Raw genomic sequence first — 22313 nt, 5'->3', positions numbered from 1 at the left:
GCCGAGCGATCACCCTGGGTATGCTGAGAGGTGTGGCTGTAGGATGGGCACCTTGCAGCACAGTAGTCCAGCAAGCCTTCTGGAATCTCTGCTGGACTGAAGCCGGAGCAGTCAGCCCCTCGTTACAATGTTTCTCCAGTTATTTAAAGAAGCCCAGTTAATTGCTAACTGGAATCAAGTTCCTGCCTACTGCAGAGCCCATCTTTATACCTGCATCTACCAGCCTACCTGAGGTTTTCTTTATCATGTACTCGGTGAGTAGCAGAACCAGCCAGCACCATACTCAATACAGACCGGATGCTCCATAGGGCCTGCAGGATGCCCAGAATGGCCATTAAACCTATTCTGTAACTAAGTCTGTAGTGTAAGTAATACATGCTCGCTTTCCATAAAAGACAGCAGAGCAAACCCCAAAGTGTTCTCCTCTTCCTCTAGGGTGACACCTTGAAGCTTATGGCAGTATGTGAACAGAAGTGTTGTGTTGGGAGCTGTGAACCCCCAGACCCTGAATTTCTTGTAAACAGCTTGTTTTCCCCTGATCTGAGTGCCTACAGCTGCTCTGAGCATGAGCCCCTCAGGAGTTCCTGATGGCAGGGGAATGGTTTCTGGTGCGTTTGGCTGGGGCGTGGCTAACCCTATATAAGCTGCCCCTGAACACAATAAAGGGGGCATTCTGGTATCAAGGATGACGTGTGTCTCTGTGAGTCTTTGTGTGTTTCAATCTCCAGCCCCTTGCCCAGTTCACGAACCATATGGTGGTGCATAGAGTACAGACAGGCACAGCAGTGTTGTGGTCCAAAACAATGTTCCAGGAGGCCACCTGCTGTTCTTTCTTGATGCTCAGAGGCCCCCACCAACACAAACTGCCTGCAGTCTTCTCTCACGAAGGTTCTGTGAGTGGACTTGGAGCTCACAGCATACACCTGCTGCCTTTCCCAAGTACAGCCTGGAGTTCTTTGGGTTCTTCCTGAGCGGTACATACTGATCACAATGCCCACCACTGTCCAAACTACACATCCACTGCACCAGTCCTATTGGGCTGTCCCAGGAGCAGCTGCTACGAGGAGCTGACCTTGGCCTTGGGTGGGCATTGGCCATGGTCTTTATTTCCCTGGGATATGAAATCAGAAGAGTCCTACCACGTGTTGAGTCTTATTTCAGGTGTCTGTGGATTTGCGGCTAGTTCTAAACCTCCATGTTTTGAGTTTGTCGAGAAAAACCCCACCTGGACCCCCAGGCTGCACCTGCTGCAGACCCGTGACACAGCCCAGAAGGCCCTGGCTGAGCATAGTCCACAGCTCTCTATGAACAAGAGTTTTGAGGGGTGAACACAGGATGCTGCTTCTTCATGTGCTGGGGCTTGAAGGATTTCTTCCCACCTCCATCCACCTCCATCCTCTAAAGCAGTGGCCCCAATGTTGTCTTGGCAGAACAGAGTGATGCTACCATACATGTTTGTGACACTCCCCAGATTCTCTGAGACTCCCCCTCATGATGCTTTCCCCTGTGGATGGGCTAAAGGCATCGTCGACTCTTGGGACCTGCAATCTTCATCCTCCTGGACATGATTTTGACGTCTATGCATCCACAATTCCAAATATGTAGGCTGCAGAAGCCAAGGCTCTAGGAGCTGCATTCCTAAGAGATCCTATTTTGAGCATGATGGTAAAGGGAGTAAAAGCTTGAAAAGAGACAAGAAATAGCGGGAAGTGGGGGGGTACAGAGGAAGGTCTCAAGTAGGGGATGTACCCCCTTGATGTCACCTCCATGCTGTGCTTGTTTCTGTGGTTTTCTCTGCCTCTGCTTTCCCCATCTTGCAACTTCTGTTTCCAGCTGACCTCATTCTCATGCAGCTCCATGTACCAAGTCCAAAGACCTTCTGGTCACCTTCCAGTAAGCAATAGAGTGTGTAAGCCTACACTGTAGCCTTTGTCTGTCCCTCTGGACTGTAAGAATGTCTCCAGAGAAATCCCCCAATCCACAACTGCCCGAGAGGTAGGGCTGGGCTTACCGACCAAATCATCTCTGCAAGTTCTTGGTGCCTGCCATGGGCCCTGCTCAGCCTTCTATGCCTGAGTGACTTCTTTGCCTGAATAATGACTCTCAATCCAAGAACATAAAATAGAAGTGCTTTATTAAGAAAGATGTATTTTAGACCCATTGACCAACCGGTATTTCTGTCACACTTACAAAGGCATAAGGCCTAAACACAAGGCATGAACCAGAGATAGCAGAAAATTTGGTTGACCTCCATCTGGGACACATGGAGCCACATCGGAATCCCCAGCATGCACACCACAGGATGTGTATTGATGAGCACCAGTCAGTATTTTTCCAGCTGAGGCTTCAGAGGTCCAGAGATGAACCCATTGAAATGACTAGTGTGGGATCCTTCATATTCACCCCCCCCCTTCCCCAGGGCCAACCACCTTCCTCTGCTTCTGTATGGTTCTTTAAGTCATGGCACCCAGGTGATCAGTGTGTATAGAAGGGTGCCTTGGAAGAGGATTCCATGTTTCATGTGGGTGACATGTGGTTGGTGTTACCAAGTAGGAAGAACATGATATCAGGGCCCACCACAGTTTCTCACCCTTGTTTGTGAGAATTCTCAAAAAGTCCAGTTCTATGTGAATTTGGACTTTTCTGTAGAAAGAGGAGGGCAGTAGCTTGTTGTAATAAACACTACAAGTCCCAAGTACCTGTGACTTGGAGTAGATGTGAACCCAGAAACAACCAACCTGTTGGGGAAGGGACAGGCACAGCCCTCTGTGACTTCACTGACTGCCCCAAGACTGGGAATTTCTGGGCTTCACAGTCACTGGGGTGCCCAGGACTCTTGAAGTCCTCAACACAGTGACCACAGCTGAGTTACCCTGTAACCCTCCTCCTCCAACATTTGGCTAAAGATTTACGGGCTCGTGCCCTCTTCAGAAGTGCACAGTGTGGCTCCCGCTTCAGCAGAGAAGGGAAAGTCAGCTTGACTGCTCAGCAGCCCATTCAGCAAACAATGATTAAGCAGGCATCTAGGAAGCAAGGGTGTGCCAGGCCTGACCGAGACAAAGCTTCTGAACCTTGAAGCCCACCAGTTCCTGTGCTTCTCCTTAAGGAGCAGAAGGGCCCAGACTTCTAATTCAATGAATTTGGTCCAGCACTCACAGCAAGGGGCAGGGGATCAGCTGGGATTCAACAAGGACCACATGCCCAGGAGCCAGGCCAGCTTCATAGCCTCATCTCCTGCCTTCTACAGAAAGAAGGAGACCAGCCCAGGGCCTCCATATCTTCACTTTTGACTCACTGCCAGGAATTTGCAGTGTAAGGTGGGTCCTGGGCTATGTCTTTCCCAGGCTGGAGTTCAAGCCCAAAATGAGGGCAAGAGGAGGACAACTAGGCCAGAGCACTTCCATACTGAGCATGTAAAAACATTTTCACATGTATACCATGTGTGCAAAGACAGCATAGGCATGTGCATATGCCTGTATGCAATGCACAAACATAAGTGTACATGTACATGCATGTGCATACAGAGCACGCAAATTTCACACATGAAAATATGCACATAAATATATGTACATAGGTTTATGCAGTATAAAGATGTATATACATATCTATAGATGTGCCTTGTCAACATATGTATCACATGTGTGCACACATATGTTAACACATGAGCATATATGCATACAGATAACACTCATGTGGATATACACATGTATACACAAATATATAGGGACTTCCTAGTATATATGCACATATGCACAACATGCACACACAAACTCACATTTATATATATACATATTTATGCGCACATATACCATATATGTACATACACATCTATACATATATAGTGTGTGCAACTGCTATATACACATAAATATGCCTATTATTATGTGCCCCACATGTTTGTGTAGCATTTGTATACACTTCTGTATGATGTATGGATAAATGTATGTATACTCGCACATTCACATACATTACTGCCCACTTCCCCCAAGGGTCCTGTCTCTTGTTCTCCTCCGTGTATCATCTTTTGCCTTATACAGGCTAGACCCACTCAGTTCTTCAGGTCACCATTCACAGAGGCTGTGGACATTGTATTGACCAGCCCAAGGTGGTCCCCAGACTTCTGGCAACGGTTTCTGAGGAGCTTGTAGATGGCAAAGCTGGGAATGGTGAGGCAGGGTATCCCGGCCACAATGACCACCACCGCATACACCCAGTTGGGATATGCGATCTTCTGCATTTTGGGGAAGTCCTCCTGGGGAGAGATTCACAGATAACAGATGGAGAAAAGGGTCTACAGAGCCTATGATCTCACCTTCTGCTTCCTGAAATGGAGCCCTTCTACCACCCCCGTACCCTACTGCTTGCCTCCTCCCCCTCAGCTCTCCTCCCTTTCCACACAGCCGCTGCCTGGGTACTTACATAGTCAGGGTCCCAGATGCTATACATGAGTTGTTGGTTGACCTCATTAACAAAAAAGAAGAGGAAGATGACCAGCATGATCAGTGGACTGACCACTCTCCATGTAATTTGCCAGAAGATGTTGGGCTTGTGGCCAATCATGAATTCGACGTCCTTGTTGAACCTGCAGTAGAGGCCAGAGGGCAGGATCACTGGAAGCTCATGAAGGAAGATGACTGACCAGTTTTATATATGTGGGCAATGGTTGTCATCTTGGGATACTGTAGCTTGTGGGCAAAGATGTGCCTGCACTAGGCTGTCACTGCCAGCAGCTGCCACCAAGCTTCTTGGCGTCCCCACAGCACTGGCATAGGAGTTTATCATCAGAGGTCTCATACTCTCACCCACTTCCTGTTATACGACAGTGAGGACAGCAGACCCTCAGACTCGCCTCCTAACGCACACAAGACTTGGCAGCTCTTGTGTGAGCAGCAGCACCCTGAGATCAGTGACACCTGCAATTTCTTGACCTGCTCGAAGCCTGCTCTGTGGCAGCATCCCTTCCTTCAGTAGACAGGGATTTGTGATCAGAATGAGACATACAGAACAAAGTGACAAGTTATCCAGGGCCCCAGCAGACACTAGGACTTAGGTGCAGGCTCAGTGAGGACCTCTGAGAAACCAGGCCATTTGGGCCCGTCACTAGTCTGGTGACTGTTTTCTTTTTGGGCCATCACCTTCGCCGTGCTACTCACAGTGGTGTGGAATTCAGACCACTGTGCATGTCCGTTCATACGTTTCTTGTTGATGCTTCCAAACATCGCGAAAGTCACATGGCTGGCCCTGTGCTCCTCAGCCTCCACATTGCTTCCTCAGCCTAGAGGAAGCTAGGCTAGAGTCTGGTCTCCTCTGATGCTGATCTAACCTTGTCGATGTCCCCAGTGGACTTCACTTTACAGTGACTTCAAATAGGTTTTCCAGAACAGCACCTCCAGCAAACCTCATTGTAACGGATACTGACACCAAACCAGAGTGGTCGCAATACAGCTTCTCCTACCCAGCAATGATAACGATGCCCCGAGATGTTGGGTCAAGCTGACAGTTGGAAGTGGCCCTAATGGTGGTCTTCCCTGCCTTTTTGTGCGTAAGTCTTAGATAGCTGCTGAGTCCCCCATCATCTATGCGCAATTCCAGAAGTACCCCTGATGTAGACTCCAAGTAGATGAAAAGCATTGAGCTTCATCTTGCCTCAGGACATGTGAGGTCCATGTACTACAGAACCTGAGTCTCCTCCCCTTCCTTAGTTCCCACCTTCTCCCCTTCCTCACTTCCCACCTTCTCTCCTTTCTCACTCCCCACCTTCTCCCTACCTTTATTCTGGCCCCAGTGCTGCTTTTGGAGGTCCAGACTGGAGGTCATATGTAGAGTTAGGTTATATATATTTTTTAAGTTATGTAGTCAGACGTGTCTGAGTTTTTCTTTTGCATTCTCTTTCTCTGGCACCCAAAGTTACCACATGTCAGTTTCTAGTACACCTGACTTTGAACATGTAGCAGGGGCTATTGGGAGTTAGAGGTACTATTTAGATCACATCTAATAAGAAAGGAGGTAACACTTTAGCAAAGCCAACCATTCATCCTGTGGTCTCTCTCTACCTCTTAGACCAAGTGCCAGGATTAAGCCAATGCTAGTCCACTCCTATGAATGAAATCTGCACTCATTTGCACAATAGTGAAGGCTTTGTGCCGTGGCCTGCCTACCTCCCTTATCCCTACCTGTCTGGCCCAGCTTAGCATGGATTCTGTGACTCCGCTTTTCTGCTAAAGATGGTTGACACAAAGCCACCCCTCATACCTGTCCACTCCATACACGTAGACGACAGCAAACATCTCACAAAAGGCGATGATGAGCAGAGGGATGGAACCAGCATAGTTGTCCAGAAGGGAGAGCCAGTATTGGCCCGAATTCAGTGTGAAAATGAAGGCGATAAGATACATCCCCAAGCAGATGAGGCCTGTGGCCAGACAGGGAGCAGAGCTGTGGCTACAAGGTTACACCCACCACTGCCACGCGGGGCTTAAGCGGGTCTCCCTTAGACAGTAGGCGTCATACATACCTGTCATCAGCTCTTTGGGCCACTTCTTAGGGATGAGATTGAGGTCCTGAAGGGGTACAACCACCCCCTCCATGTTCCCAAACATGGAGGAGAGGCCCAGGCAGAAGAGCATGATAAAGAAGAGCACCGACCACAGCGGCGACACTGGCATCTTTGTGATGGCTTCAGTGAAGACAATGAAGGCCAGACCTGTGCCCTCCACACCCTGCAGCAATCCACAAGGTCACCTGAGCTCTCTGCCCCTCTCCCTCCTCTTGTATCAGCTACTGCTGCTTCCCTTGATTGCCTCCCAGAAATTGAAAGTATGCCCCTATTGTTGAAGACACCATGCACTTTGAACACAGACTCAGAGGAGTCCAGCTGGATATGACCTGAAAATCTCCTCTGCAAGGACCAACTTTCATAGCACCTAAAGGTACTGAGCAAGCTGCCAAGGGAGGAAAGCAAACAATCGTCCTCCTCGGCTTGCGAGCCACAGCAATGATCCCGAAAAGTTCAACAGTGGCATTCATCTCTTGTCATTAATCAACCACTGTTTCACTGGACTGAAGGCCCATTCAAAAGGAGGAAAACCATGGCTGGCATTGGACCAAGCCAACTCCCCCAGACTAGTGAAGGCATGAATCTAAAAGAGGAACCTCTTCTACTTCACTAACCCTAACTTCCTAAGAACATGCTAAATATCTATCCTTAAATCCACAGGTGAGTGTGGTCCTCACCCTTCATCAAAGAAACTTCTCTTTGCATCAGACAGAGACCACTACAAAAAACAACAATTAATCAAAATGCAAAAACAACTGATCTTAGGGTGCCCATTCCCAGTGGATGCATTTACAACACAACTCTGTACCCAAGGTTCAGGGAACATCATGAAAGGAGGGGCAGAAAGATGTAAGAGACCAAAGACCAGGAAAACAGCTGTGGTATTTCTTTTTATGACAAGGAAGCAACACCCATAATACCTGCCTAAACAAGACCTGAACAAGAGTAACACCAATAGACATGTTAACGAGGTAGGGAGAAATCTAAATCTCACTTGAGAGGAGAGGGAAGGGAGGCAGGCACCCCCTAAACAAGAAATGACAGTCAACTAAGGGATGCTGAGAGCAAGAGACTTAGAAGTCCCCAGAGATAAGCCACCTAGTTGGTTATACCATACCAAGTGATCAACCCTGCAATAATATACATACAAGCAACAGTAAATGAACTCAACAGGTTGTATTAATATCTATATACATTAATATATATGCATGTATGTGTGTTATATACATGTTATATGTGTATATAGATATGCACACACATATAATACAGATGTATATTATATATAATAATCAGAGAAAAAGAAATTATGAATCTGAGGAGTAAGGAGAAGCATGGGATGGTTTGAAGGAAGAAGCAGGGGGTGTTTTATATAATTGTTTTGAGAGGCTGGAGGAGTCGAGTCCCAGCAGTGCCAGGAGGGTCATGATTATTGAACAATGGCTCCTTTCTCCTGCCTGCTTTTTAACTTCCTCCACTTCTAAGGATAAGATGCTAACTGTGCAAAGGCCCTGTGTATGACTCACAAAGACCAAAAGAGGATCCCTCCCCTTGCCCCCGCATGAGGCTTTAACGGCCTGGACATCACCACACCTACCTCAGAAAGCAAGGCGTTCATGTCACAGGTCTGGAACTTCAGCTGTGCATAGACCTCAGGATTGGTGGCATTGTACCACTGCTGAAGGGCCTCAAAGTTCTCTGCAGTCACACTGCCCTCAGGCAGGTCGAACCCGTTGATGAGAGTCAGGATGTTTCTGGTAGTGACGAAAAGGGCTGCTTGTGTGTGTTCTAGGTGGGAGCTTCCCAAAAGCTGAACCGGCAAGGGTTGGGCAAAGAGGACTGGGGTCTATGTGCATGCCCTCTGGATGCAGCCTGAAGTGCTAGGGTGGCAACTCACGTGTTGACACAGTTGTCAAAGCGCTCAGTGGCTCTGAAGCCGATGATGGAATAGACCACGGTGGCTGCATACACGGATGTGAAGCCGTTGATGATGGACACTATCACAGAGTCCATCTCACAATTATTGCTGAGGAGAAGAGTGGTGTCATCACAGGACAACATGACTGAATCACCAATGAGGACATCCCCTGGCTGGGTGTCAACATGCGGCACAGCAGAGCAAGTGTGATCAGGTCTAAGATGGGGTTCCTGAGCGCTCACCAGCAAACGGAAGGCTGATATGATATAGGGAAACCCAGGTCCTATCATCTGGGCGCATGTGGGCGCTGAGGACTCAAGGTGACCAGAGGGCTATGCTGTATCCTGACTCTGAACCAGGCTGCTGGCTTCTTTACTGTGTTTCAATCTTCCCGCCCACACTGACCATGGTTATGTAGACCCTCTGAAAGTCCAGGATACCAAGAGTTGTAGATTCCTAGAATCAAATCCCACCTTAGGCCTGAGGTAAGCAGTCAGCTTCACAGAAGGGACAGGCCCTGACCTCTCACTACCAGGTATAGAGGTCTACAGGGGCTAAAGAAGGAGACCAAGACAGGTTCTCTACTGCTTGAAACTCTCTCCCAACCCAGGCCTCCCTAAAGATGGGATTTTATTTATTTAAACCATTTGGTTTTGTTTATTAGAGCGATTATGTATTAGTATTTATAAAAGCAATTCAGTCTATAGCCCAATAGCTGAGAGAACCCAGGGCTGGGTGAGCTACCTGCCTGGAGTCAAAAGGATGAAAAGAGATCCTAGAATTTTCCAGATGAGACTTGACCATTCTGCCTGGTATTTGGGGCAGGGTAGAGCCACCCTGGCCATCGGGCCTTGCAGTATCTGTGTATCACAGCAGGGTGGGTGCTCACCCCCAGCACAGGGTAGAATATTATAGGGTCAGGTCCCAGATGTATTTCTAACCATCTGAGAGTCCCAGGTTTATGCCCTGAGGCAGCACAGGGCTGTGCGTTCCTGACTTCAGGGGCATGGAAGATGTGGCCATAGATCAGGGGCTGACCCAAGGCTTTGGCCTTTACCCTCAGTCCTATTAGACCTCCCACTGACTTCCTGATTGGGTCCTCTAGAGTATCATCTGGAGACACTCAGTACACCCTGAACATACTCTGATGTTCCAACCCCAACCCCCCAATACAACTGTCATTATGGTGTTCTATGCTAGGTCAACAACAGAGTACACAAGCCATCAGAAAAGTGCATGTCAAACTACAACATGGCACCACCTCCCACCTGAAAGGAAGACTACCCCCAAACACAGATGACCACAAAGTTGACAAGAAAGGGAAACTGAGGCCACCCTGCACAGCTGAAGGAAACTTGTAGTGGTGCCATGCTGAGGAGAGCAGCCTGGTGAGTCCTTAGCTGACCCATCATGGGGTGGTATAAAGGCAGGTCTCCTCCCAGGTATACACCAGAACGCAGCAACGGCGCATCCGGCAAAGCACCCTTCACAACTACAAACGTGGAAGCAGCCAATCCACAGAGACGGCTGACCCGAGCTAGTGGGAGCACACGGACTCTGGACTGCACTAAGGCCATTGGACTCATGTGGGTCAACTCACACAGCCTAATGTGGGTGAACTGCACAGAATACAAGCTGAATAAAAATGTTATCAAAGTAATTCACCCACATCTCTACTTGGGCTCCATCTGCAAGTGACAATTCCAGGGTTGCCTTCGAGGACATTCTACATGGCCCCAGAGGAGGCCTTCTGAAGTCTGGGACCCATCAGTCAGTAACTAAAAGGCCATGGTCTAGATAGAACGCCTATCCATCTATCCAGCTCCAGCACATTCTCTGAAAGGCCTGCCCTCCCAGATCACAGAGACCATGGACCATGCCCTCCAAGAACAGACAACCCACGGTGTTATAACTATTGCAGACCACACCCAGAACCTACCCTGCCTCTGTCTCTGTCTGCTGTCTGAGTCTCTCCACGGCCTTGCCTACCCTGAGACTAGGAAGTTCTGTTTGATCTACCAGCAGCCTCCTCCCACTTCCTGCCCAGCCCTAGCAGTTCTCTCTTGGGCTTATCACCTCAAACCATCTGGTTCCACTGCTATCCCTTACCCATCACTGGTCAAGCCTGGCTGGTGCTCCCTGAGCCTTTGTGGAAGACAATAAATGCCACCTATATCCTCCTTGAATGTTAAAGGGGCCTGGGGAGAGGGCTCTTCATAGCTTAGGGTTCCAGAAGGTGTCAGGAAGGGATGCATGTCTGAAGTTGGCTAGGTCACAACCTTCAGGATCTGACCTGGGTTCAGGGTGGGCTTTGGGGGTACCAACATACCTGGGGCCTGGGGTGAGTTCTGAGGCAGGCTGGGAATAATGTGGGCATCAAGTTTGGAGTGGAGAAGGGAGCATACTAGACCCTGCAGCAAAGATCATCCAGGGACCCAGCAAAGGGAGATCCTCTCAAAGCCTGTACCTGCTTTTCCCGTCAGCCCTGTTCTGTGTTTGGACAGGACTGGTCAGAGGGCAGCTGCTGAGTCACACTGGCCAGCACTGGTGCCGGTGCTGTGCTTTAGAAAGCACCTTCCGTCTCCTTCTTAGCCGCACAGCAGAACTCCTCATGGTCTGGCAGGGAAGCTGAGACTCCAGAACCAAGGTGCTCCTGGGCCCCCCATCCCCTATCCCTGAGGGTCCTCCCTCCAACTCCATACTCACTGCACAGAGTTGTAGCTGGAGAAGGAGATGAGGCCACCGAAGGCCAGTGAGAAGGAGTAGAAGACCTGAGAACCGGCATCCAGCCACGTGTTGGGGTTGGTCAGTTCCGTAATCTGTCATACAGGGACTCAGCTGTGAGTGCAGGGACCGGGACTCCCCCTCCACTGAGGAAGAAGTTAGCTCCTTCCACAGCAATGGATACCATTTACACAGAGGAAAGAAGTCAAGCCACCCAACAGTCCCTATCCAGGACACGTATGTTAAAGGCCCATGAATAGGTTGAACATTTTCCAGACCCTTCTTAACTAGGGCCTGGCCTGGGCATCAGACAGTTAGCTGCCACCATATAGAAAAAAGCTGATCTTGAAGCCAAGAGAACCCAGCATGGACTTCCTCCATGGGATCTGAAGTCTGGGTTAGTCAGCTGGCAGATGGCAGAGACTTATTTTGGATGTGAAAAGGAAGAGGTAGATGGTAGAGACTCACATTGGGTGTGAAGAGGAAGACAATACCGTTGGTGGCGCCCTTCAGAGTCAAGCCACGGATGAGAAAGATGGTTAGCACCACATAGGGCAGGGTGGAGGTGATGTACACAGCCTACGACAGATGGTAGTGGGGTCATGAGGGGTAGACCAGAGGTCAGGCAAGGAAAAGGGACTGGTTCAGTAGGCCACATTCTTCCCTCTGCCAAGGTCACCCCAACTCAGTGCAGGGGAGACTGGGGCTCACTCTTCCCTTTTCCAATTTCTCTTACTGAGAAATTTCTCTGATTCAATTGGAGAAAGATCTAGGATTAATCTTAAACAAAACTTTACAGTGTGTGCTCGAAAGGCATCTTAGACACCACCGAATCCAGCTAAGGCCTCACGTGTGTAAGCCCAGGGACAGGGGACCCTCAAGATTGGTGACAAGAGGCTGCATGGTCAGCGGCACACCGTACCTTCCCAGTGGTCTCGATGCCGCGGATAACACACACATACAGCACACTCCAGGCACACGTCAGGCAGAGCAGGATCCACCACTGAACAGAGCCTGAATCATCTATGGACGTGGAGATGTTGAGAGTCTCGCGGTACCAGAAGTAGTCCACGGAAGAGCTCTTGGCACACTCTTCCACGTAGCCTGCAGAAGCAGAGGAGCACACACATCAAGCTGTGGGTCAAGAGTAGGGACAAGCCAGGAATAAGCCAGGGAAAACGGCAACACAAAACATTATAGCCAGGGTCTGAGGCATTCACGAGAGGAATACACTTGTGCAGGTGAATATAGCCCCCATATACACATGGGCACTCACAAACACACTCATGCCCACACATCTCTATCCATACACCACACACTCCCATATGTGTGCTTGTACACACCTCTTTGTACATAGGTTCAGGTCTAAGTGAAGTCTGCTAAGGTACACTGTTGGGCCCTGGTGTGAGCCCAGGCCTCTGAGCCCCAGCTCCTCCCTGGAAGAAGGCCCCTATCATCACTAAAACAGCAGATGGTCTTTGGGACTCTGTGGCCATCTGTGATCACTACAATCTAACTCCATGTTATCTCATGTTACCATAAGCATCTTGTCCTCAAAAAACCAATTGGGGTTCTCCTACCAGAAAAGACCAATCAAGATCCTGGGGAGCACTTATCCTTTGACAGACAGGAACCCATCCTGAGGGTTCATGTGAAGTCCTCAGAGCTACTCTATAGTAGTCAGGAAGTAGTTACGAATCAGGCTGCTCCCGTCCCTCTACAGCTATGTGATCTCTGAGCCAACATGCCCCATAGGTCATGGGCAAAGACCCATGCCTCTCTCTGTCCACAGGAGAGGGGCCTGGGACGATAAGACTGGCAAAGGACACTTGAGGCAGAAGGGCCTCTTTGTACAGAGACCCAGGGAGCATGGAGGAGGGAAACAGGAAATACCCTACCAAGGACCTGTACCTCTAGTCTCACTACGCCTGATTAGTGACTTGGAGCCATCAGCACACTTCCCATGACTCCTCTCCTGATGGTCTCAGTCGTGTGACCAGTGTGATATAGGAAGTCATCATGTTTAAGGCTTCCTTCTTGGACTGTGGATTTCAGTTTTGTTTTGTTGTGAGGGGGTCTCATACTGAAGCCTGTACTAGCCTGGAGCTCACAGCGTGTGCCATGCTGGCCTCACGCTGCTCCAGTTATTTCACCTCAGCCTCTGTTGAGGTAATAGGTATGCCTATGGATCTCTGTGTGTGTGTGTGTGTGTGTGTTATTGTGTGTGCAGGTTCATGAGTAAAGGCCAGATATCATTTTCTGAGTATCATTCCTCAAGACTTATCTATCTCCTTTTTTTATCTATCTCCTTTTTTTTAATTAATTAATTTATTTATTGTGTATGCAGTGTTCTATCTGCATGTACACCTGAACACCAGAAGAGGGCATCAGATTTCATTGTAGATGGTTGTGAACCTCCATGTGGTTGCTGGGAATTGAACTCAGGACCTCTGGAAGAGCAGCCACTGCTCTTAACTGCTGAGCCATCTCTCCGGCCCCCATCCATCTTATTTTTTGAAGCAGGGTTTCCCGCTGGGACCTGGGCTCACTAATTAGACTTGATGGATGACCATCAAGGCCTTAGGATCCTCCTGCCTCTGCTTCCTAGTTTACAGGTATCACAGATGACACATGCCTGACTTTTTATGTCAATGCTTGGAATTGAACTCGGGTCCTCATGCTTTTGTGGTAAACACTTTAAACTGACTACATTATCTCCCTGGTGCCTACAACATGAATTTTTAAAAATGCTCTGGAGTTTGCTAACCCTGGTCTCTAGGTGTCCAGTCCTTGAAAAATGAGAGGACATCTGGTCACGAGGTAGGACTGTCGAAGAAGGGTGCCAGCACTTCCACTCTCCTGAAGCTACAGTTTGTCAGATGGAACCGAGGTTGGGGGATGGCATCTCCACTCCACTGCCTAGGGCCAAGGGCTTACCTGTCTGGTTTCCGTTGAGTGGACACTCACTCCATGGCAGAGGATCTTGAAAGGAGTTGAAGAAATACCACATGACCCAGGCGATGATCGTGTTGTAGTACAGGCCCACCATGAAGGACACAAACATGGAGGCAATGCCTGTGGGGAGAGATGTCACTCTGGAGGGTGCACAAGTGTCTCTAGCAGGTGAGTGTGTCGATGCCAATCTGTACTGTTCCACCCCAGAAGGACAGTAGGACCCTGGGAGGGGCCTGCTCCGCAGTCCACAGAGCAGATACAGCCAGAACTAGAAGTGTGGTACCACCTATATGATCACCTGATTCTCCCAGGGTGAGTTCATGGTCCCAGCACTCTGCACCCCCACCTGCTCCACCTATGGCCCCAAAAGATGTAACCCGGCCAGTGGTCACAGAGCCCTTGCAAAGAGCCTTTTGACAGTTTTGGGGGAGGCGGATCCGCCTCAGCAACGCCCACTTGACAAGTCCCAAGACAGAGTGGATAGACTCAGGAAAATCTCTGCCAGGAACCAGTGAGAAAGTCAAGCAGAGATTGTGGTGGGCACTGGCTCCGTATCTGGGATAACAGACTGACCAGTTAGTGGTTTGTGAACATGCTTTTTTGATTGTGAAACTAAAATTCAAATGTGTATGAAAAGAAAGAGAAGGAAGAGCAAAAGTGTAAGAGCCAGAGACTCAGGGGTGGGGTGACAAGGGCAGGAAGGGGCTTGATATCAGGGAGTGGCCATTGTGTGTGTGTTGGGTTGTCCAGCATTGGGTTTCTGGGATAAACACATCTGAACTCTCTGTCCGTGGACCCTGCCCTTCTCTTGCCTGGCTGGAGAGCCCACACCACTTAGCTGCATTCTGACCTCTCAGTGAGCCATGTCCTTTCAGTGAGGCTGTCTCTAGGCCAGAGTTTGTAAATGAGTGACCATGTCTGGATTGGGGGCAGTACTGGGTGTCTTTGCTGGGAGTGTAGGAGTGGAGAGAGCAGCTCCCCCTTCTGGCCGTGGAGGCTCTTGCTCTAGGAAGAAGTTATCTGTTCTCACCCAGCAGAGACGAGGGGGACCTCTGCTGGCCGACCATGAGTAACTCGGCCTAGATGCTGCACCCCACGTTCTCATGGATTCTGGTGAAGGATTCCTGAGGGTCTCTGGTAGAACGTGAGCCTGGAACCGATTGTGAAAGCTAAGGTCCTGTAAACCTCAGGCCAGCTGGCAGCACTGACACATACCTACACCCTTCAGAGCTGGGTGGATGGAGTTCCACACACCCACACTGCCCTTGCGTAGCCGCTGGCCGATGGCAAATTCCAGGTGCAGCAAGGGAATGCCCTCCAGTACCAGAAGGATAAGAAATGGGATCATGAAGGCTCCTGGATGGGAAGAAGCAGAACATGTCATTACAGGTGAGAACACCACCTGGGGACAGGCACTTAAAAGCTTTGTTCTACTGACTAGATACCACAAACACCCTGATGGCACTTGAAGAGAGCTGATATGCAGTAGTAAGCCACAGCAAACTTTACAGCTTAGAAGGTCCCTTAGGTGGACAGTCTTGCCACATGTGGTAGCGCCCCCTGCTGGTTTGAAGATTGCGGTCATTAAACAGAGTCCCTAACCTTGCCTCCACACTCACTGACAATAACACAAAAACACGTAGGTACCCACTGACCAGGGATGAGTTGGCCCCAGGCCTCTCACTGGCCAGAGCCTTGGGAATAGAGAGACAGAGTCACAGCTTCTGAGATTAGCTGCTCTGTGGACAGCGTGTCACTGCACAGTCAACTAATGCTAAATCTGTTGTCAGGCAACAGCTTGAGAAGGGATCTTTACTGGTGATAGAGGCAGCTAGGGGAGGAAGCAAGCACCCCTCGGGCTGGAGCAGCTTTGATCACTGGTGTGTATTCTTCAAAGTGTAATCAGTACAATAATGGTCTCAGATAACTGGCCACGTTGCCCTCATCTGTGCGAATCCTTTGTACTATAGACCTATTAACCCCAATATTAGGAAGTGTGTCTCTCCTGTTTTGTAAGAATCTTCAGTGGTGTCCTGTGTATTAATTATGTTTCTAAAAAAACTCATTAATGAAAAAGGTTTAAATGATGTATACCAAATAACATTGAGACTAGAGAGATGGCTCAAAGGATGCTGAATACCTGCTCTTACAACAGGTTTCTTCCATTTCTAGCATTCACATGGTGGCTCACAACCATCTATAACTCCAGTTACAGGGGATCTGATCCCAGGCGTGTACATGATACACACACATACATGCAGGCAAAATGCTCACACACACATAACTGAAAAAACTGAGCATGGTGGCACATGCCTTTATCATAACAGGAGGATCTCTGTGAGTTCTAGGCTATCTTGATCTGCATAGTGAGTTCCAGAATAGTAAGAGCTGTGTAGAGAGACAAGAAGGTAAGAGAGAGGTGGGGGAGGGAAGGAGGAGGGAGGGAGGGAGGAGGGAGGGAGAGAGAGGGGAAGGAAGGAGGGACAAAGGGAGGAAGAAAGGAAAGAAGGAAGGAAGGAAGGAAGGAAGGAAGGAAGAAGAAAGAAAGAAAGAAAGAAAGAAAGAAAGAAAGAAAGAAAGAACTACCATTATCAACATAGTTGAGAAGTCAACCCATGGAAAAGAAAAAATGTTTGCAAACTACAAGCCTGGTGAGATATTAAATTTCTCAGGATGTTTAGAGGTAAAACTCAAACAAAATTCAGCCTAAAGATGATCACAGACCCCCAAGAGATATTGACCCAGAGAAGACAATACAGAGTCTAGTAACACTTGAGAAGACGCTCACATCACTGAGCAGAAAATGTTAAGTTCGAATTATGAGGTATCGTCTTATACCATGAAGATAGCAGCAAAAGAAGAAAATAAAATTGTAAGTTTATGCAGAGGGGAAAAATAGACATAGAACCACCATGGGATCCAGCAATTCCATTCCTAGGTACCCAAGAGAACTGAAAGCAGAGCCTCAGAGAGACACTTGACACCTATGTTCACAGCAACATCATTCCGTGGCTGAGTGGGTAAACACGCCATGACCCATCCGTACAGTGGGAATCCATACACGGGGAGGAAGGAGGAGAATTTTGTTGAGTTAGGCAAAAACTGGTCACCATAAACCCAAATGGAATGCCATGCAGGACCCTGGAGACAACATGTATGCAGAAGCCATAGAGCAGAGGTTGCAGGGGTGGGAAGCAATGTGGCGTGGTGATAATGGTGGCAGTTTCCATTGGGAAGGATGAGAGTTCCAGAGATAGATGCTGGTGATGCTGTACACTTAGACAGAAACACTTAAATCCGTTGAACAGGACATTTAAAAATGGCCAAGAAGTGCATTTTAATAATCATGTTTTTCTCACACAGGGAAATAGAAAATACATGAAGTCCTTTATATACCTACAGTGGCAATCTTCCCATCAAAATTCCCTCTCACCCGAGGGACACTTTAGCTATCACGTTTGACCTCAGATTTTGAGTTATTAGGAATAAACCATTGAAATATGCTGTTGTGTGGGCATTTGGAATCAGTGGTAGGCCAGTCATGTTGGGGTGGGTCAGATGCCAACAGTCTTGAGGTTCCTTGGGTGGAGCCCAGATGCTGTTTCCAACTCAGAGCAGGGAGCTTGTTACAAGACCTGGGCTTCTGTGGAAGGTGACAGAATCCCAGTCCTGGATGGGATCTTCCTCTCTGAGCTACTGTACCACCTCTCCATGAGTATGAGGGCAGAGGAAGAGGGTATAGGTATCGGCCCTGGGGAAACTGGGGTTCCAGGCTGGAGCACCAAGGATTAATGTCCAAAGGTCTCCAGAGATAAAGCCTTTTGTGCTGCCCGGAATCCTTGGCGTTTGCTGTTTACACAGAGAGAAATCATAGCAAAGTGGGGCTGAAGGGAAATGAAATTGTTCAGCTTGAAGAAGACCCAGTTCTGTCTTTGAGTTGTGAGTGGGAGAGTAGGAGTAAGGGAGAGAAAACAGGAAAGGAGTGGAGGAGGTAGGAGGGAGAAGGCGAGCGCTGCAGGTGGCGTCTACCCTATTTTCTTTATCCAGCACAGGTGTGTGCTGCACACAATTGCACGTGGTTGTGCACAAGGTCACCAGGACTAGACCAAGTGGTGGTGGGCTCGCCGGAGGAGGACGTACAGAAAAGTCTGGGGACATCCTCTGGGGGCCAACCTGGTCCTTGGAAGGAAGGCAGCAACTGCACCAGCACCACGCCAGCACCCATGGCACCCAATGTGGACACAGAGCAAGAGTGACCTAAGGCTTGTCGCCAGGGCCAGGATAAGGATGGACCACCATGTCCAGGGTACCCTGGGTAGCTATGGTAACTTCCAGGTACAAAAAGAAGTAGTATTAAGGCCCAGTTCACAAAGGCTAGCCCATTCTTCTGCATGTGACTGGCCCAATGAGCTCCTTGTGTTTGCCAAGTACAGCCCCCAAGTAGGCTCAGTGTTCAAGACAGCCTTAGTATCGCCATTTCACAGATGAGAACACCAGGACCAGGATGCAGTGACAATGACCTCGGAGGCTGATCATGGACTGCTGTGTTTAAACTACCTTTGAGTACACTGTCCTCAGGAAAAGGTCCCAGAGCAAGCCCAGCTCACTCAGGTTCACTAAGGAAGTTGGTGACTGGCCTGTGTGATTTTTGGTGGACAGTCTGAGCTGCAGAGAAGCCAAGACTACCTGCTTCTCTTGTCTGCTCAGCTTCAGTGGCCCATGCTGCACTGGGAGTTTGTGTAGCTGACACACCTGAGAACTCTCAGGAGACAGGATATCAGGGTGTGCAGTCTAAGAGTATTGGATCCCTCAGTACTGAACACTACCCAGCTCCATTATCCCCTTGTCTACTAATACCTGCCATGGTCTCTTGTCCCCCAAGGGCCTGTGGGGGACCCTCAGTCGTCTAAGTCTATTGAAATTTCCTCTGGGGGCTAGATTAGGCTAGCCTCACCTGCAGACTTTCTCTGCCAGGGTCCAGAGTTTCAGGTCAGAAGAAAAATCCTCCATGTAATAGTACTGTGTGTGAGAAGTCGTAAGAACAAGAAGCTAACCCTCAAGTCAAGAGAACCATCTCTGGGTCCTGCTCTTCTGAGTACACCTGGCCCAAACACACTCTTCCCTCCCTTTTGGGAGATTGTCTGGCTGATGGGGAATGTGGGCAACATAGGCCAGAGTGACCCAAAGATGTATGGCTCCTCAAGGAGGTATTCCTCCCATTTTACTGGGTTGTCTCTCTGGGACCTAAGCCCAGACCCTCTCGGGAAGTCAAAGTTCAGAACAGTGTGATCAAGGGACCGAGGCTGCGGCCAGGGCCTTCACAACTCATCCCCTTCTGTCTTCCCAGGGTTGACACAGAAGTCTACAGTACTGCTTGATCCAGATCACTGCACCACACCGGGCAGCACCGCAGCCCCGTGGTCCCCAGGGCATTGTGAACTCAGAGAAGAGATGATCTCAGGTGTTGGGAATCCCCATTAAATTCCCACTGAAACCTGGACCTTAGACACAGCTCTTTTGTGGAAATCCCAAACGATTCCTTGTGGGGCAGGCTTGTCTCAGCCCTTCTCTCCTAGGCACAGAACTGACAAATCTGTATCTTGTCTCATACCCTCCATTCATGCGGCACCTCCACATCCCTTCAGAGTCCTTCCATGGCAGGGAAATTCAGGGGAGCCTGACGGTGCCCTGCCTGGGTGGAAGTTGGAGGAAGGACTGAGTCTGTTTTTCTGAACTGAAATTGCTTGTTGTGGCGGGGGGCCTCTACATCTAAATGCTGGAAAAGTAGAGGGATCCAAGGACAGGAGGTTGGAAAGCCTTGGGCCAGTTCTGTTTAGGTCAGCTGGACAGCAAAACCTTAGACTGTCAGCTCTCTGATTTGCTGTAGTGCCTGCCCTGAGAGCAAGGTACTGGCGGAGTCATAAACAGCCAACCTACACATGTACACAGCACCACAGTGGGCATTTCAGCGCTGCTGAGATAATATCCCATCCCAATGCCAGCCTGTGTCTGTACAAACTGGAAGTAAACTCCTGAGTCAGAGAATCTCATCGAAGAGGAGGATGTCTGGAACCCCACCTGCGGCACACCCCAGGCTCAGCAGAGCCGGTTTCTACAGCAGCCAAGCCTGCCCAGACCTCCACTGACATTAGGAAGGCAGAGCGTGGGCTCCAGGTGAGAGGCAGAAGCAGAAGCTCTCTCCAGCCCAAGACTGGTTGGTGTGTGTGTGTGTGTCTCTGTCTGTCTGTCTGTGTGCTTCCTGGGTGCACAACCCTTGTGGGGCTGGGGATAAGAAAAGCTGGCATGCCAACTGGCAGAAGTTTCTGTGACTGTGGAGCAGCTATGCCTGTGATCTGTGCCCAGTTGTGCCCTTCTGAGCCACTGGCCGTGTGCTATGGACACCTTCAGTAGAACAAAAATCAGAGTCTGGGTCTCTCTGAAAGAGAGGTGCAACTGGGGAATTGTAGGGTCTCACTGGGGACGACAGGGTTCTCCTAAACTCTGTCACACAAGCTGAGGCATGTGAGTCACCAAGTGTAGCAGCTCTGCCCAGTGCATGCTAGTCCAGGACCAGCCAGAGGTCCAACAAGACAGGCTCCATTCATACTGGCTGTCCTCTGAGGGTCACCCTTTGCATCCCAACTCTCCCTCTTCCAACTGGATCATCCAATAACCTCCTGGAAAGTGGGTGAGTGTTCTACCCTCTTGGAGGGGTGTCAACTCAGGGAATTAACTATATCATCCTCATCTCCAGGGGGAGATTGTTCTTCAGTCCCACATAAACCACCCGATTCACAGGGTGAAGGAGGAGCATATGTCTCTCACTAACAACTTGAGATCATTGTCCTACCTCTTCCTTCCCTGTCTGTGACCCTCTTGGGTGCTGAATTCTGGGAAATAGCCATCCTGTGTCCTTGGTCCATGTTACTCCTGGGCTCCTAGTTTACCACACCCAAGCCCCAACCTGGGTCCCAATTCCTACCTCCTCCATGGCTCTGGCATAGGTAGGGAAAACGCCACACGTTGCCCAGTCCCACACAGAAGCCCACACAAGTGAGCATGTACTGGGCCTTGTTGTCCCATTTGGGCCTGGAGCTGGCTTCTTCCTTTTCAATGACCTCTAATTCATCCAGAGATGGAATTCGGTCCTCTAGGCCAGGGTTGGGCAGCACAAGCCTCACCATGGTGGTCGCTGGGTTGGGCCTGGCATACACAGGCAGTTCAGCAGCCAGAGGGCAAGTGGTGGCGGCCAGGAGCCCTGGCTCTTTATAGAGAACCTTTGGCACCTCACCCCAAGCACCTGGGCCGAAAGGAGGCGTCAGCAGATCCACAGGGCGCGTCCACAGCACTGTTAATGCCTTATCTGCAGAGGCACCCAGCCCAACCAGCTAAGCCGCCCCCTCCATACACTGACAGGAGGTCCTGCTGCAGGCCTGGCCACCCCTCCCCCTGTACAAACCCAGACATCAGCCAAGGTTGAGTGTGGATAGGGAAAGTGACAAGCCCACTCCCCAGGAAAGAGGGAGGGACCTCCACAAGATGTCCTGGGACAGCCAGAGGGATGCTGGTTCTCCCCAGACTATTGGAGCTCCCAGAAATCAGTTTCACCTATAAGAAGCTGAGCAGGGACTTGCCAATCCCATCTTTTTTTCTGAAGGTGGTTGAAGGCCTGTTCCCTAATTGCTGCTCACACGACCTGCCACACCGTTCTGAGTTCTAAATGCTCCTCAGAAGACTGATTAGCTATCCCCAGCATCTGGAGCCCTGCAGGATTTCTGTTCTTCCAGGGAGCGCTTAGAGGATGAGGAGATTGCTTGTGCCAATGCCAGGCAACCGTGGCAATAAGGCCTTGCCCCCAGCAGCGTGGCCAGCTGAGGAAATACAGAGAAGCCAATATTGCATCAGGAATGACCACCGGGTGCCAGGAAAGGTTGAGGGGTAATGAGCCTTACTTGCCTTTGAGGCTGGAAAGCCAAAGAAAAGTTCTTAGGGGTTATGTCTAAACTAAGGCCAGAAACAGAGATAGGGCCCTTGTCATTATGCAAGCTTTGAGGGTAGGATTTGGATGGGGCACACCCTCTGTTTTGAATACCTCCCCTCTATCTCTTCTGCCAATACCATGACTCCCTCACCCCTGGGAACTATCCTGAGCTTCTGGAGGGC

The 22313-nt window shown here is 49.6% G+C and overlaps 1 protein-coding gene across 1 annotated transcript; it reads right to left on the bottom strand.

The window, feature by feature from the left end:
* Positions 1-4048: 4048 nt before the first annotated feature.
* Slc6a19 (solute carrier family 6 member 19) lies at positions 4049-21334 on the bottom strand. The gene is made up of 12 exons (XM_057790039.1): positions 21133-21334; positions 15366-15506; positions 14133-14270; positions 12118-12299; positions 11664-11774; positions 11178-11290; positions 8451-8579; positions 8151-8307; positions 6515-6719; positions 6253-6412; positions 4420-4582; positions 4049-4252 (listed from the first exon to the last, which is right to left on the bottom strand). Exons 1-12 carry the CDS (start codon positions 21332-21334, stop codon positions 4049-4051), a joined length of 1905 nt encoding a protein of 634 aa, XP_057646022.1.
* Between the last annotated feature and the right edge of the window lie 979 nt (positions 21335-22313).

This window comes from Chionomys nivalis, chromosome 15 (assembly GCF_950005125.1).
Source record: "Chionomys nivalis chromosome 15, mChiNiv1.1, whole genome shotgun sequence".
NCBI classification, from domain to species: Eukaryota; Metazoa; Chordata; class Mammalia; order Rodentia; family Cricetidae; genus Chionomys; species Chionomys nivalis.
This window is presented reverse-complemented; position numbering and strand designations above follow the sequence as displayed.